The sequence below is a fragment of the Hypanus sabinus genome, chromosome 10, assembly GCF_030144855.1.
Source record: "Hypanus sabinus isolate sHypSab1 chromosome 10, sHypSab1.hap1, whole genome shotgun sequence".
Taxonomy (NCBI): domain Eukaryota; kingdom Metazoa; phylum Chordata; class Chondrichthyes; order Myliobatiformes; family Dasyatidae; genus Hypanus; species Hypanus sabinus.
This window is the reverse complement of record NC_082715.1, coordinates 50,497,964-50,513,114: the sequence shown is the minus strand read 5'-3', so window position 1 is coordinate 50,513,114 and position 15,151 is coordinate 50,497,964. Positions and strand designations below refer to the sequence as shown.

Genomic DNA, 15,151 nt, shown 5'->3' with positions numbered 1-15,151 from the left:
TTCTTCCTAAATCAATCAATCCCTCAAGGATGAGATTGTTAAATGTGAAGTCTTCATGTTTTCAGAGCTAGTGGTGATTATGAGTCTTTAGCTCTTCAAGGCTTCAGTCAGAGAAAACAAAAAAAAAGAAAACTTCACGGTTACGTATTTTTCCCTTCCCCTCCTAATATCTGTTTAGCGAGGACAGTAGATATGCCAGACAAGATAGTTGAATGCTTCTCTTGCGGGATGTGGGAAGGCAAGGAGAGTTCCTGTGTCCCTGACGACTACAACTGTGAGAAACACATCCAGCTGAAGCTTCTAACAATCCACATTGAGTTGGAGCTGGAACTGGATGAACTCCAGATCATTCGGGAGGCTGAAGGTGTGATAGATAGGACGTATAGAGAGGTTGTTACACCCAGAGTGCAGGAAGGGGAAAGGAGTTAAGGAGCCAGTGCAGAGTACCCCGCAACAACAGCTTTATCATTTTGGATACTGCCAGGGTGGGGAGGGAGGGGGGTGGATGACCTAACAGAGGAAAGTTGCTGTGAGTCCCCAGCACTGAGTCTGCATCTGTGACCCAGAAGGGAAGGGGGAAGAAGAGGGACGTGGTGATGATAGAGGATTTGTTTGCTAGGGGAACAGACAGGAGGTTGTGTGGGTGAGAACAAGATTCCCAGTTGGTATGTTGTCTCCTCAGATCGAGTCCTCAATGTTATTAAGTGGGAAGGTGAACAGCCAGACATCATAGTCTATATAGGCACCAGTGACATGGATAGAATGTGTGACTTAAGTTCTGCATAGGGAGTTCAGGGAGTTAGGTGCTGAGTTAAAGGGCAGAACCTCCAGGGTTGTGACCTCAGTTTTGCTATCCATGCCACATGCTAGTGAGGGCAGAACTAGGAAGATTATATAGTTTAATATGTGGTCAAGGAGTTGGTATAGGAGGGAGGGCATATGATATTTGGATCATTGGGCTCTCTTCCAGGGAAGGTGGGACCTGTACAGAAGGGATAATTTGCACTTGAACTGGAGGGGGACTAATATTCTAGTGGGTAGGTTTGTTAATGCTGCATGGTGGGGTTTAAACTAGAGTTACAGGAGGATGAGAACCAGAGTGCCGGAACAGTTAGTGGAGAGGTTCTGGAGGCAGATGTTGGTGAGACCTCAGACAAAGTTGGGAATAAAGAGGTTGAGCATGGTGTTACTAGTGTCCTGAGCTGCGTATATTTCAATGCAATAAGTATCATAGGAAAGGCAGATGAGCACATGGCATGGATCTACACCTGTAATTAAGATGTTTTAGCCATTAGTGAGACTTGGTTGCAAGAGGGGCAGGACTAGAGGCTCGATATTCCGGGGTTTTTGTTGTTTTAGATGTGACAGAGAGAGGTGTTAAAGGTGGGTGGAGGGCATTACTCGTCAGGGAAAGTGTCGTGGTAGTGATCCATCAAAACAGACTGGAGAATTCTACTAGTGAGGCATTATGTACGGAATTGAGAATTAAAAAAAGGTATGACCATGTTAAAGGGACTATATTATAGGCCACCCAAGAGTTCTAGGGATTTATAGGAAAAATTTGTAAAAAGTTTGCAGACTGTTACATGAAACATAAGATCGTTATAGCAGGCGATTTTAACTTTCAACATATTGACTGGGAATCCCACACTGTGAAAGGACGAGATAGGATAGAATTTGTCAAAAGTGTTCAAAAAGTTTTCTTCTTCGTAGACGTCCCGACAAGAGAGTGTATGATGCCGGATTGGCTTTTAGAGAATGAGACAGGGCAAGTGACAGGAGTTTGTGCAGGGGGAACACTTTGCATCTGGTGACCACGATGCCATTAGCTTCAAAGTAAGTATGCAAAGAGGTAGGTCTGGTACGTGGGTTGAAATTCTAAATTGGAGAAAGGCCGGTTTTGATGGTATCAGAAATGATCTGGCAAGCGTGGATTGGGACAGGCTGTTTTCTGGCAAAGGTGTCATTAGAAAATAGGAAGCCTTCAGAAACACAATTTTGAGGTTACAGATCTTTTATGTGCCTGTCAGAATAAAAGGTAAAGATAACAAGTGTAGGGAACTTTGGCTTTCAAGAGGTATTGAGGCCCTGGTTAAGAGGGAAAAAAGGGAGTTGCATAGCGGGTACCATCAAGTAGGAACAAATGAGATGCATATGAAGTACAAGAAATGCAAGAGAACACTTGAGAGAAATGAGGAAGACAAGGTGATGGAGAATCCTAAGGGATTCTACAGATATGTTAAGAACAAAAGGATTGCACAGGACAAAATTGGTCCACTGGAAGATCAGAATGGTAATCCTTGTGTGGAGTCAAAACAGATGGGGAAATCTTAAAAGCATTCTTTACCTGGGAGATGGACACAGAGTTTATAGAAGTGAGGAGAAGCATTTCAACTTCATGGACCCTGTACAGATTACAGAAGAGGAGGTGTTTGCTAGCTTGAAGCAAATCGAGGTGGATCAATCCCCAGGGCCTGACAAGGCGTTCCCTCAGATCCTAGATGCAAGAGCAGAAATTGCCAAGGCCATAGCAGAGATATTTAAAACATCCTTAGCGACAGGAGAGTTACCAGAGGATTTGGAGGATAGCCAGTGTTGTTCTGTTGCTTTTTAAAACAAAAAGGCTCCAAACAGAAACCAGGAAATTAGAGGCCAGTGAGTCTGAGATCAGTTGTGGGAAAGTTATTTGAATGTATTCGAAGGGATCAGATATATAAGTACTTGGATAGACATGGATTGTTTAAGAACATTTAGCATGTCTGTGTGTGGTAGGTCTCGTCTAACCAATCTTAGAGTTTTTTGAGGAAGTTACCAGGAAAGTTGATAAAGGCAAGGCAGTGGATGTTGTCTACATTGACTTTAGCAGGAGATTTGACAAGGTCCCACATGGGAGACTGTCAAAAAGATTAGGTTGCTCAGCATTCAGGATGAGGTAGTAAATTGGATTAAACATTGGTTTTGTGCCAGAGAGTGGTAGTAGAAGGTTGCCTCTCACTGGAGGCCTGTGACCTGTGGTGTACGGTAGGGATTGGTGCTGGGTCCATTGTTGTTTGTCATCTATATCAATGATTTGGATGATACAGTGATTAACTGGATCAGCAAGTTTGCAGATGACACCAAGATTGGGGGTGTAGTGATTGGTGAAACGCTATCATGGCTTACAGAGGGATCTGCATCAGCTGGAAAAATGGGCTGAAAAAATGGCAGATGGAATTTCATGGAGACAAGTGTGAGGTTATGACCAACCAAGATAGTCCTTACACAGTGAATGGTAGGGCACTGAGGAGTGAGGTAGAACAAAGGAATTTGGGAATACAGGTAGCTAATTTGTTGGAAGTGGTGTCACATGTAGTTAGGGTCATAAAGAAAGCTTTTGGCACACTGGCAATGTACTGAGTACAGGCTACGGGATCCTGTGTTGAAGTTGCACAAGATGTTGGTGAGACCTAATTTGGAGTATCATGTGCAGTTTTGGTCACCTGTCTACAGGAAAAATGTAAAAAAAAAGGTTGAAAGAGTGCAAAACAAAAATTTACACAGATGTTGCTGGGACTGGAGGACCTGAGTTATAAAGTTTGAATAGGTTAGGACTGTATTCTTTAGAATGTATAAGATTGAGAGAAGATTTGATAGAAGTATACAAAATTGAGAGATACAAATAGGGTAAATGCAAGCAGGCTTTTTCCACTGAGGTAGGGTTGGCCTACAACCAGAGGTCATGGCTTAAGGGTGAAAGGTGAGAAGTTTAAGGGGAACATGAGGGAAAACCTCTTCACTCAGGAGGTCATGAGAGTGTGGAATGAGCAGCCAGCACAAGTGGTGCATGCAAGCTTGATTTAAACATTTAAGAGAAGTTTGGTTAGGTACATGTATAGTAGGGATCTAGAGGGCTATGGTTCCAGTACAGATCAATGGGAGCAGGCAGCTTAAATGGTTTTGACATGGATTAAATGGGCCAAAGGGCCTGTTCTGTGTTGTACTTCTCCATGACTTTATGGCAGGGAGATGAACTAACTTATTGGTCTGTTGAATAATACAAGTAATACAATCTACAATTCCTGTTTGCTTTGTTATCATCAAATAATTCATCAAGAGTGAAGGGAAACAGTTATAACATTTATTTAATTATGATTGTTCAACAATGTTAACTCATCTATTAAAAGCAGGAACTCTAATAATAAACCATATACAAGAGGAAGATAAGGCAAATTACTTGAAAGTTAGAGATTTTGGTAATTCTGTTTATTACGGGCCAGAGGTTGCCGGGATTGTTATGGCACCTACCATTATTAATTTGTATGAGTAGAGATCAAACTCCCTGCCATAGCTGGCTGAATGTAATACCCTGTCATTTTCCATAAAAGACCACAAAGTTATTGAAATTATATTGCTTTCTTTCTTTAAATTATTCCTTTAGGGCTGGTAACTAATATCACAGATAACAGATTTAATTATTTCTTCCTGACCTGTATTTTGATCTCAAATGTATGTAAAGGAATTGATAAAATTGAGGTGCTTCATTACTGCAAATACTAAGTCATTCCTATTGATATTTTTCAAATTGTTTTTATCTACCATGGTCATCTTGCTGTTCACCCAAGTGTTCATGTGGTAAAGTAAATAGTTTTAGGATGTAATGCCATTTCAACAAACTTTTCAGAAATTATTATTATGAAATACTGTATGAATAACTTGAAGCAGGATGTGTCAAGTTTAATGTAATTGGAAAGGAAATAGTAACTTTGCAGTTCTTGTTCCTAAACCTTGCTATTGGAAATTTTCTAGTCACCTGTTTGTTATTTATTTAAGAAACTGGTGCAGTGATGTGGGCAGTTGTCCACACATTCACATACCAGTTATCACTGGCACTGCATTACTGTTTACAATGACAATTGTTGTAGCATTTACAAAATAAGAAAACAGCTCTGTCAATATTGGATCTGGTATTTAATGGAGATCATGTCAAAGTTCAAAGTAAATTTATTATCAACGTACATGTATGTCACCATATACAACCCTGAGATTCATTTTCTTGTGGGCGTGCACAGTAAGTAAAAAGAAAGAACGAAAAAGCAAAATAATAATAAACAAGCATTAAATATTGAGAATGAGAAAAAAGTGAGTCTTTTCAGTGTTGGGGTATGTGAATTTGCCCCTGCATCCCCCCCCCTCCCCCGCCATTTAAGAGCCTGATGGTTGACGAGCAATAACTGTTCCTGAACCTGGTACCGCTGGTCCTGTTCCACCTCCATTAGCAGCATTGAGAAGAGAGCATGACTGGTTTGGTGGGGGTCTCTGTTGATGGATGCTGCTTTCTTGTGCTCAGTTTAGGGAGGGCTTTACCTGTGAAGGACTGGGCTGTATCCACTGCTTTTTGTAGTCTATTATGCAACAGTTAGAATGCACGCACTGAGTATTCCACTCTTTCTGATCAAGCTAGAGAGCTATTGGCTTTATTGTGTCTGAATATATTTCTCATGCACACACACTGTTTTATTTTTAGAAATGCCACCTTGTGTACATTTTTTCTGTTTCTGATTTTATTCTTTTGAAGAATGTGTGTTCAATTGGCTTGAACTGCTGCTGAGAATATTGTCCATGTACAGGCTTGTACTTTTAGTAAAGTGTGTGTTCATTCGAAGGTTCTTTAGATTGTCCCTCTGAAACAATATGCTAAACACTGTTGCAGCCGTCAGCAGTGCATAACATAATCCTTTAATCCATAATCCTTTATTATTCACATGCAATAATCCATAAACTGCATTCTTTGTCTTATTCATTCTTTACCTCCTTTTTCTGACTCTAAATTGATTCAAGTTTGCCCTGTATCATTTCTGCCATTCACTCCATTTGTTTCAGTATTCTTTTACACTGGTTACTAGATGAAGACCTTGCTGACCTTGACCTTAACCTTAACCATGCTCTCTGAATCTCCTCGAGCTTTAATGATCTCCGACCCATTGGTCTGCAACATCTGTCATCACTAACCTACAAGTTTCCATACACCGTGCGCGACTCCCTTGTCCACTGGTCCCCCCCCCCCCCCCCCCATCCCTTCCCACCGATCTCCCTCCTGACAGAACTTATCCTTGTAAACGGAACAAGTGCTACACCTGCCCTTACACTTCCTCCCTCACCACCATTCAGGACCCCAGACAGTCCTTCTAGGTGAGGCGACACTTCACCTGTGAGTTGGCTGGTGTGGTATACTGCGTCAGTGCTCCCAGTGTGGCCTTTTATATATTGGTGAGACCCGACGCAGACTGGGAGACCATTTCGTGGAACACCTACGCTCAGTCTGCCAGAAAAAGCAGGATCTCCCAAAGGCCACACATTTTAATTCTACGTCCCATTCCCATTCTGATATGTCTATCCATGGCCTCCTCTATTGTCAAAATCAATCCAAACTCAGGTTGGAGGAACAATACCTTATATACCGGCTGGGTAGCCTCCAACCTGATGACATGAACATTGACTTCTCTAACTTACGTTAATGCCCCTCCTCCCCTTCTTACCCCATCCCTGACATATTTAGTTGTTTGCCTGTTCTCCAACTCCCTCTGGTGCTCCCCCCCTTTCTTTCTCCTGAGGCCTCCTGTCCCATGATCCTTTCCCTTCTCCAGCTCTGTATCACTTTCACCAATCACCTTTCCAGCTCTTAGCTTCATCCCACCCCCTCCAGTCTACTCCTATCATTTTGCATTTCCCCCTCCCCCCTCTACTTTCAAATCTCTTACTATCTTTCCTTTCTGTTAGTCCTGACGAAGGGTCTCGGCCTGAAACATCGACCGCTTCTCCCTATAGATGCTGCCTGGCCTGCTGTGTTCTACCAGCATTTTGTGTGTGTTGTAGTTTCCATACTTGAGCCTTTGCTGTATGATCTCCCAGCTGAAAAGAACCATTTAGATTCGTTATAGCACCGTGTTCCTATCAGTGATTTGTGACAAGTGTATGGAGCTGTAATACTCAATGGCTAACATTTCCAATTAGAATAGTCAGCTGTAGAGGCTGCTGGTGAGAGATAGAGAGTCAAACCTTCAGGTCAGTGACTCGTCAGGCTTTCTTTGGAGCTTGTCTTAATTATTGTGAAACCAACGGCAAACAGCTGACAGTTGCAGAGGGAACTGCATACTGTTGTGCTTTTAATATTTCAGTAGTACTTCAGTGATATTGTAAATGTATAGTCTGATTAAGCATTCTTGTTCATTTAAATAATTCATTATGGGTTATATGTATGGCGGTACCATAGAGTAGGTGTTAGCTCAATACTTTAGAATATAGGTGACCTGGGTTCAATTCCCAGTGCTGCCTGTAAGGAGTTTGTATGTTCTCCCCAGAACCGCGTGGGTTTACTCTGGGTCCTATGGTTTCCTCCCACAGTCCACAGGCATATGGGTTAGTAAGTTAAGTGGTCATTATAAATTGTCCCGTGATTACGCTAGGATTAAATCAGGAGATTGCTGGACGGCATGGCATGAAGAGCCAGAATGCCCATCCTGTGCTGCATCTCAGTTCTTAAAAATGTAAAAATAAATGAATTGCATATGTCATGAACATGATATACACGTGCCTTGCTTAAAGTAAGCATGAAGTTAAACTCTCATTTTGGACTCCCTAGATTTTTTTTTCCAATTAATTTTTATGTTTTGGAATTACAGAACACAACACTTATTAAAAATCTAGCCAAATGTAGTGGGTTAATTGGTCATTGTAAATTGTCTTGTGACTAGGCTGGTGTCAAATAGACTAACACTAATGGGTTTCATAAATTCTAGTATATTTCTTTATTTTCCTGGGAATGCCTGCAAGAAAATGAGCCTCAAGGTAGTTTATAGTGACATCAACATACTATATTTGATAATAAATTTACTTTGAATTATGAATTTGTGCAAAAGGCACATTGTGGGTAACTAATTCCAAGTATGATTTTGAAGCACAAGACCTCCCAAACTTTCAAATGGCTGACTAAAGAACAGTCCATACCTACAGACAGTCATTTGGGAGACCAGTGGAATGAATTTGCCATCTATTGCGGTCGAATTTCCGACTTGCAAATGTCCAGGTTTTGAGCAGTTATGTGGACCGCTTGTAACAGTAAAGATCAGTTAGAGAAATGCAGTTAATGTGATGTATATGGATTGGGAAAGGAGTTGGCTGCTGTATGCTTTAGCCTAAAACATCAATTGGTGTCCACTTCTTAGATGCTGCCTGCCCTGCTGGGTTCCTCCAGCATTTTGTGTTTGTTACTCAAGATTTCCAACATCTGTAGAATGTCTTGTATTTTCAATATGTCCTGTTGCTTTTCCTTTAACTTCTGCCATCTAAAAATTCGTCATGGTTTGATCAGGAATTTATACAATTTGTATTGACTGCTGGTATTTTGTAATGATGTTTAAATGTCTTTAAACCTGATTGGTAGAGTGTATGATTCACTGTTGGCACAGATTCCATTTGATTGAAGGTAAAAGCCACCTTTTGTCCTCTGCTATTCAATGATTCTGTGAAATCGCATTTCTATTCTGAAATGCATTGGAAAATTACTGACAGTCATGGTTCTGCAAAATCAATCCACTTTATAATTTACAAGGCTGAATGGTGCCACTTACCCATTCTGCTGGCTCCTTGACAGCCGTTTATCCTTGCATTTGGACTGCATTTCCTTCCGTGTACTTGTATATAAGCCTCTGATCTGGTTTGAAGTGGTGTAGTAAAGAGAAACACCAAGTAGAATACAAGGTTCGCACAATCAATGGTCTTATTTCCTAATTGCTGTAAATGAAACAGTTCTGCATTTCACTGATTTTTTTTTAAAGCAATATAATTTAGAGCAACAAAACAGTGCAAACAGAACCTGCATCCCAAAATACGTTAATTAATGATGATACATTGAAAAGGGGAATAGCTGACCTGGTATAACAGTTCCAATTCAGAGATTGATTTTCAAACAGACCTCAAGTGTATTGTCTTTATTACCTCCATCTGAGCTTAACAAATAAAAAAAGTGGTAAAGATGTAAAGAATATTTTATAATCTGGAATTACTCCAAATAAACAACATCTATGAGTTGAGTGTAGTATCCATGCTATATGAAGAAGAATATGGAGCTGATTTCTTAATGTCTGCATCTTTTTCTCTCCAGTTTTTCCCATATGGAGATGCATCCAAGTTTGCGCAACATGCCTTCAGAACCTTTGATAAAAATGGTGATGGAACAATCGACTTCAGAGAGTTTATTTGTGCTCTCTCTATCACTTCACGAGGCAGCTTTGAACAGAAATTAAACTGGGCTTTCAATATGTATGATTTAGACGGTGATGGTAAAATAACAAGAGTGGAAATGTTGGAGATCATTGAGGTAAGGAAAAATGTGCAGCTGCGGATTGTTAAACTGTAAAATCACAATCCAGTTATTCATTAAATATGGCAGCAAAAATATACCAACAAAATATAGTCTAAAAAAGAATTTATTTGACTTAAGACTTGTTCTTGAGACACCACAAACCACGGATCTAAGATAGCACCGCAGAACATGGGGTGAAGTATTTGTGAGGGAACTAATGTACAGGCAATAGGTTTGTACTACTGACTACTCTGACACAAGCTAACAAGAACAGTAGAACCTAGGAAAATAATCTGTCTTCATACAAGGTAAGTCTCCATAGTCCCCATCTCTACCCCCATCTTAACCCTGGCCTCCTGCTCCATCCCTAACCCTCAGCCCTTCTTCTCTCCACCTCTCCACATCTCTCCTCTACTCTCCATACCCCACCTATCTACCCCCACACCCTTTCTCCTCCACCTCTTCCATTTCACTCTGCTACATCCCTGCTTACCCACTCACTAGTTCCTCTTTTTCCCCTTCCCCAGTTCTTTCTGTTCCCCCCCATCCCCTTCTTCTGCATCTCTTCCTTTTGCCTCTCCTGTCCCTCTATTCTCCCCCTTTGCTACCTGGGCTCCGTATGGAATTAATGCTGATGCAACCTTCTGATATAAAACATGTCACACCCTTCACCCCACACTAATTTTGAATTGCTCTTTCTTATTTTAAGGCTATTTATAAGATGGTAGGAACAGTCATAATGATGAAAATGAATGAAGATGGTTTAACGCCAGAACAACGAGTTGACAAGATTTTCAGTAAGATGGATAAGAACAATGACGACCAGATTACGTTGGATGAATTCAAAGAAGCAGCAAAGAGCGACCCTTCAATTGTGTTACTCCTGCAATGTGACATTCAGAAGTGAGCCATTAAAAAAATGCGTATAATGGACTGCACAAATTCAAATGTTTCATTCAATTTGCAGCTGCAGCTACATTCATACACACACTCGAAAACAAAGTGCTTGGACTACCTTTAAATGGACTTGCTTCTTGTGTTAAAACACGTGTGCATGAGAATGTCATATGCAAAAAAAAAGTTTAAATTAATATAAAAACTGCCAAAAGTGAAGTGTGCGCAATTTTATTATCATATGAAACTCATTCCTCAGAGGCCTGTGCATTAGTATCGTGTTGCATTAAATTATTGTTCATGTTCCACTGGAGCTTGCAATGTGTTTCACTTACGAAGCATGAAACTTAATTTCGATGTTTATAAGAAATCACTTTTTCCTCCAAACATTGTAGCAGATTGGAGAAGGGAATTTTGGAAAATGTTGGCAGCAGATTCTGATAAGAAAAAGAACAGTAGGTATTACGCAAATCCATTTGTTTTAACTGGATATAAGTATCACGCATTTTCGTTGAGTTTTCTTTCATTTCCTCAAACCCTTAAAAACAGAAGGACTAACATACCTCAGAAAACTGCAGGAATCTTTAACAAGTAAACAAAATTCAAGATTCAGCATTTATAATTAGCATCTTTCTCAAACATGGAGATTCAAGATTCAACAGACTAAAACAGGTGCATAGTTTTAGTAAAGATTTTAAAAAAGAAAATACCCAGAGGTAAGATTCTCTCCCATTAGTTTATACCTTTCCTACAATAACTCAACTAGTAGTTGCCAGGAAATCATAATTATGACTTTTTCAACTGATTTTTTAGAGCTTTTCCACTGGTGGTACATTAATGGTAGTTTAGCTTGCATTCATATAAATCCTATAAACACATCAATATCAATTGGTACAAAGAGAGAAAAAATGTAAAACTACAATAGTACAAGTTAACAGTAAAAGGCCTTTTTATACTACCCACACTCTTTAACTAATAATTAGGTTTGTGAACCAGTTGTAGTACCATAATCATATATAGTGATTCATTTGAAAACTAGTATTAAAGATTTCCTAACATTCTCCCCATACATTGCTAATTTTAAAAGGGAGGTACAGTCTGCACAAGTGTCTCATTGTCATAAAGAGAAAAAAGTAGAGTTTTAGGGAACATCGCAACCATCCATTGGTACTATTTCAACTTTCAGGAGAGCTGCCCACAACCAGAAGTGTTATCCTCCACAGAAATGAAGACTGCTAACTACAGTCTCCATTCATGTGATTTTTGGGCAAAGCTTATGAGCAGAAAATTGGGATTCAAAATCTGATTTTGTACATCAGTGGCATCAACGTGCTTGGCAGAAAGTTGTGGCGTACTACCACGAAAGTTGTTTGCTGAAGTTCCCAAAGCCAGCACAAGAAGTGCAAGAGGTTTATATGTTACAGGCCTTACCCAAGATTGGAAAGCATAATTCTGTTACCAGCTCTTTGCTCTAGCATTGATTTGAACTGGGAATTAACGGTCATAGACTGGAATCTTAATAGAAGACACAATTTGGTAACCGATGCATCTGGTGTTTTTCTTCCAGTTGTGCTTTTCTAGCATGCTCAGTATAAATGCTTTTCCTTTGAGTGCAATTTTTTTTTAAATTGCATTTTAATCTATTTTCTTCACTATTATTACTATATTCCATTGTAGAGAACTTTTATATTTGATAGCCCCTGCTTGTTAGATAAGTATTTCATTTTAAATTCCTTTTGCCCTCAAACTGGAGCAATTCCTGGGACTGGACCTGCTTGGATATTGGACAAACCAGAGTTGAGTAGTCGCAGGCCAGCAAGGTACTTTGACACCACCGGACGGTATTCTCAACGAGGCAGCAAATGCACCAACCGTTCAGAGCTGACCAACTTGCACACCAGCTGCCTGACAAAGTGAGTGTCAATAGGTGATGAAATTCTGGAGTTTCCTGGCTATTACAAGGTCCAAAACCAGCTAAAAATAAGCTGCTGCTGCAATTTGAGAATGCTGCCCAAATTTGCTCATTTTCACACTTTATGTAATTTCAATCTTTATTAAATAGGTTAAAATGCTGTGTTACTGTCCCCACTAAATTTACTATTTTACAATTATTTATTTTCACTTAATTTCTCCTTAACCAAGACTGAAAATACTATACATCATTTTGAAATGGGACAAATGAAGTACTGACATTCAAAGTGCACCTCTCTTTAATTTCAACTTACTAATTGCACTGTTCATTTATTCAATTGAGATGGCTTTTCCTGCCTGGAGAAGATAAGTTCTACAGAGTGCCTGTTTCTAAATTCAATAGCAATTCTAAATCAGCCATGTTAATAAGAAAAGGATTGAATTCAAACTTGGGTAAAACCATGGGGACATCTATAAATACTTACTCTTCAATATACCAATTAGTAATTAGATCTTTGAGTGCAGAACATGATGGTTTTATGTACAAATAACAGAACTTTAAAATTAGCAGGTGACATTTAATCCGATGGCAGCACTGAGTAGGAATGTGAACACATTCATACCGATGTTCGGTATGAACTCTCAGCAGGTGAGGCTCTCTTGTGACTAGGTGAAATTGGAATTTGAAACTTAAAAGCTATGTCTTATTAAACCAGACCGATGCTTTATCTATTCTAACAAAAGGATAGTGAATAAAAGCTTACCAAACCTTTCCCATTTATGTATGCAATGTAAACAAGATGTTGGTGAAAGTGTTCGGTGCAGTACCTAAATGTTTGTTATGGCTTTTATAAATGTCATGGATCAATACATAAATCATTCAAAAAGAAATTGTGCAGGAAACAAAACCCAGAACTGTTAAAATGAAATTGTGCTACCATGTGAAACAAAATAAACAGTGGCATGGACATACTTTATCACGAAATCCATACTTGTCATTTCTTCTGGTTAATGTGCACAAATCAGTCATAGAAGATCCAACAAAAGAATCAGGAATGACATGCATTTTAAAGAGCCATATCTTCCAAATACATCACATTATGTTGGGCAAAACATTTACACTGTTAACAAATAGGTGGTTTTGGGGAGGGGGGGAAGCACATAGATATTCACTGATGATTAGGAGCAATAACACTAAGCTGACATCAAAGTTACTAATAAAGAATGAATAAATACCATGCGATAACGCCAGCCATTTCCGCGTTAACTATCCTGCATAGACCAACAAGTACTATAAAATAGACCCATCAGAATAGTTGCACATTCTTTCTAACTTCCTTCTGGTTACACTGGCTGGATTCATAACTTCAAGGTTGGAAAGTGATAGCATATTCTGTCATCCTAATACAAGAATGGTGGTAATAATTGCAGTTGTCTTCAAGAGCAGGGACCAAATGTGTATAATGCTGCCCTTATTAATTGAAAGTAGAGAAAATGCTAGGCTAGCTCCCTCCATTGTGAATTTTTTGACCCTGCAGCTGTTAAAAGTTAGCCCTACCATCCTTCCACTGATAAATCCCTGGGGAATGGCTGAGAGAGGGATGCAAAAGTAAGGAACTGAGAAAAAGGAGACTTCGAGCTGCAACAGGAAGTAATAACAGCAAGCTTCCAACAGGCAAAATGAAACACTGGAGGAATGAAGCAGGTCAAAAGGCATCTATTGAGGGACATAAGCAATTAATTTCTTGGGCCAAGATCCTTCATCAGGATTTGTTTTTTATAGTCAAGATTTCCAACATCTGCAGGATCTCTTGTGTCAGCAATTTTCCAAACAATGGGGTTTGTTCTGGAAAGGGAGAAAGCCAAGTTTCTTCATCCAATTTTGTTTTTCAATCCACTTATAACCCATGGGGTGAAAATGCTCCACATCAGTTCCTCTGTTTTTTGTAGGAACTAGATAGCTCTAGAACAGGGACCTTCTCGATTATAAAGTGCTTTGGCAAGATGATAAAGGGGTACAACCCAAGATTTTGTGGCCATTCACTTCCCATCTAACCAAAACTGCAGACTTTACAAATGCAGTCCTCCCAAAACTCTACTGATGTTGCCAATATTGGATGGCAAACTTTATGTCCTCTTATGTTAATGCAATAAATCAATTCCAACATTGGGGATGATTTAATAGCACCACAGCATAATCTCATGCTTATGCTTGAAGGTGATCTAGGGGCTTTAAGACTGCTGTTGAGGACGACCCATAAGCAGCATCCATTATCAAAGACAGGTCCCTCTAAAGCAATATACATTTGTTTAAGTGTGTAATGTTGTTTTCAGAAAAACAAATAACTTCAGTTTTTGCAACAGAAAATTTAAACCCCACTGATGACCCCATTCCTCTACTTCATTAATTGATGCCTGCATTTTCCTAACTGAAGCTCCTATTTATTATTGGCAGTGGGCAGACTAACTAAAAAGGTGTAGTACCACCACCTAGGGTGAGGAGGATTTAGGAGAGTGGTCCTAACACCTACTACTAATCAATCCCAAGAAGAAATAATGCTAATGATAAGGATAATAGTAACATGAACAAGGTATGCATTGTCCCAACAGAAATGTCTACAACTGGTATTATTCCACAGGTGCTACACAATAGTATTAAACAATTAGAGCTATACAACAGTATCTATGTAAATTTTCAGAAACCCACAATACTAATCACCACTAGAATAGTCTGAAAGTTCCTAGCAATTGACAAATGAGGATGTTTGGCAATGCCCATACCTTTGGTTTTACCAGCTTGAGCTAAGAAAAAAATTAAGTTGCAATAATAATAATGACATTTTAATCAAAATAAACTAAAACATTTTCCAAGGCAACTCTCTAAGTCAACTATTGCTCTGTCTAGCTTTAAACGTGCTCTCTAATTTACAGAATTGGACGAAAATTGGGGTTCAAATCAGAAACAATGACAAGTTTCCTTGACACACCTTCTACAGGTGGATGATT

At 39.4% G+C, this 15,151-nt stretch overlaps 1 protein-coding gene across 2 annotated transcripts in view; it reads left to right on the top strand.

The window, feature by feature from the left end:
- The window catches only part of vsnl1a (visinin-like 1a), a 123,044-nt gene extending 109,924 nt beyond the window's left edge, over positions 1-13,120 (top strand). For both annotated transcript variants that reach the window (XM_059981859.1, XM_059981860.1), the window contains exons 3-4: positions 9,140-9,355; positions 10,050-13,120. In XM_059981859.1, the coding sequence (XP_059837842.1) occupies positions 9,140-9,355; positions 10,050-10,247 (414 nt within the window). In that variant the 3' untranslated portion in view covers positions 10,248-13,120. The remainder of the gene's footprint in view (positions 1-9,139; positions 9,356-10,049) is intronic.
- Positions 13,121-15,151: the final 2,031 nt, after the last annotated feature.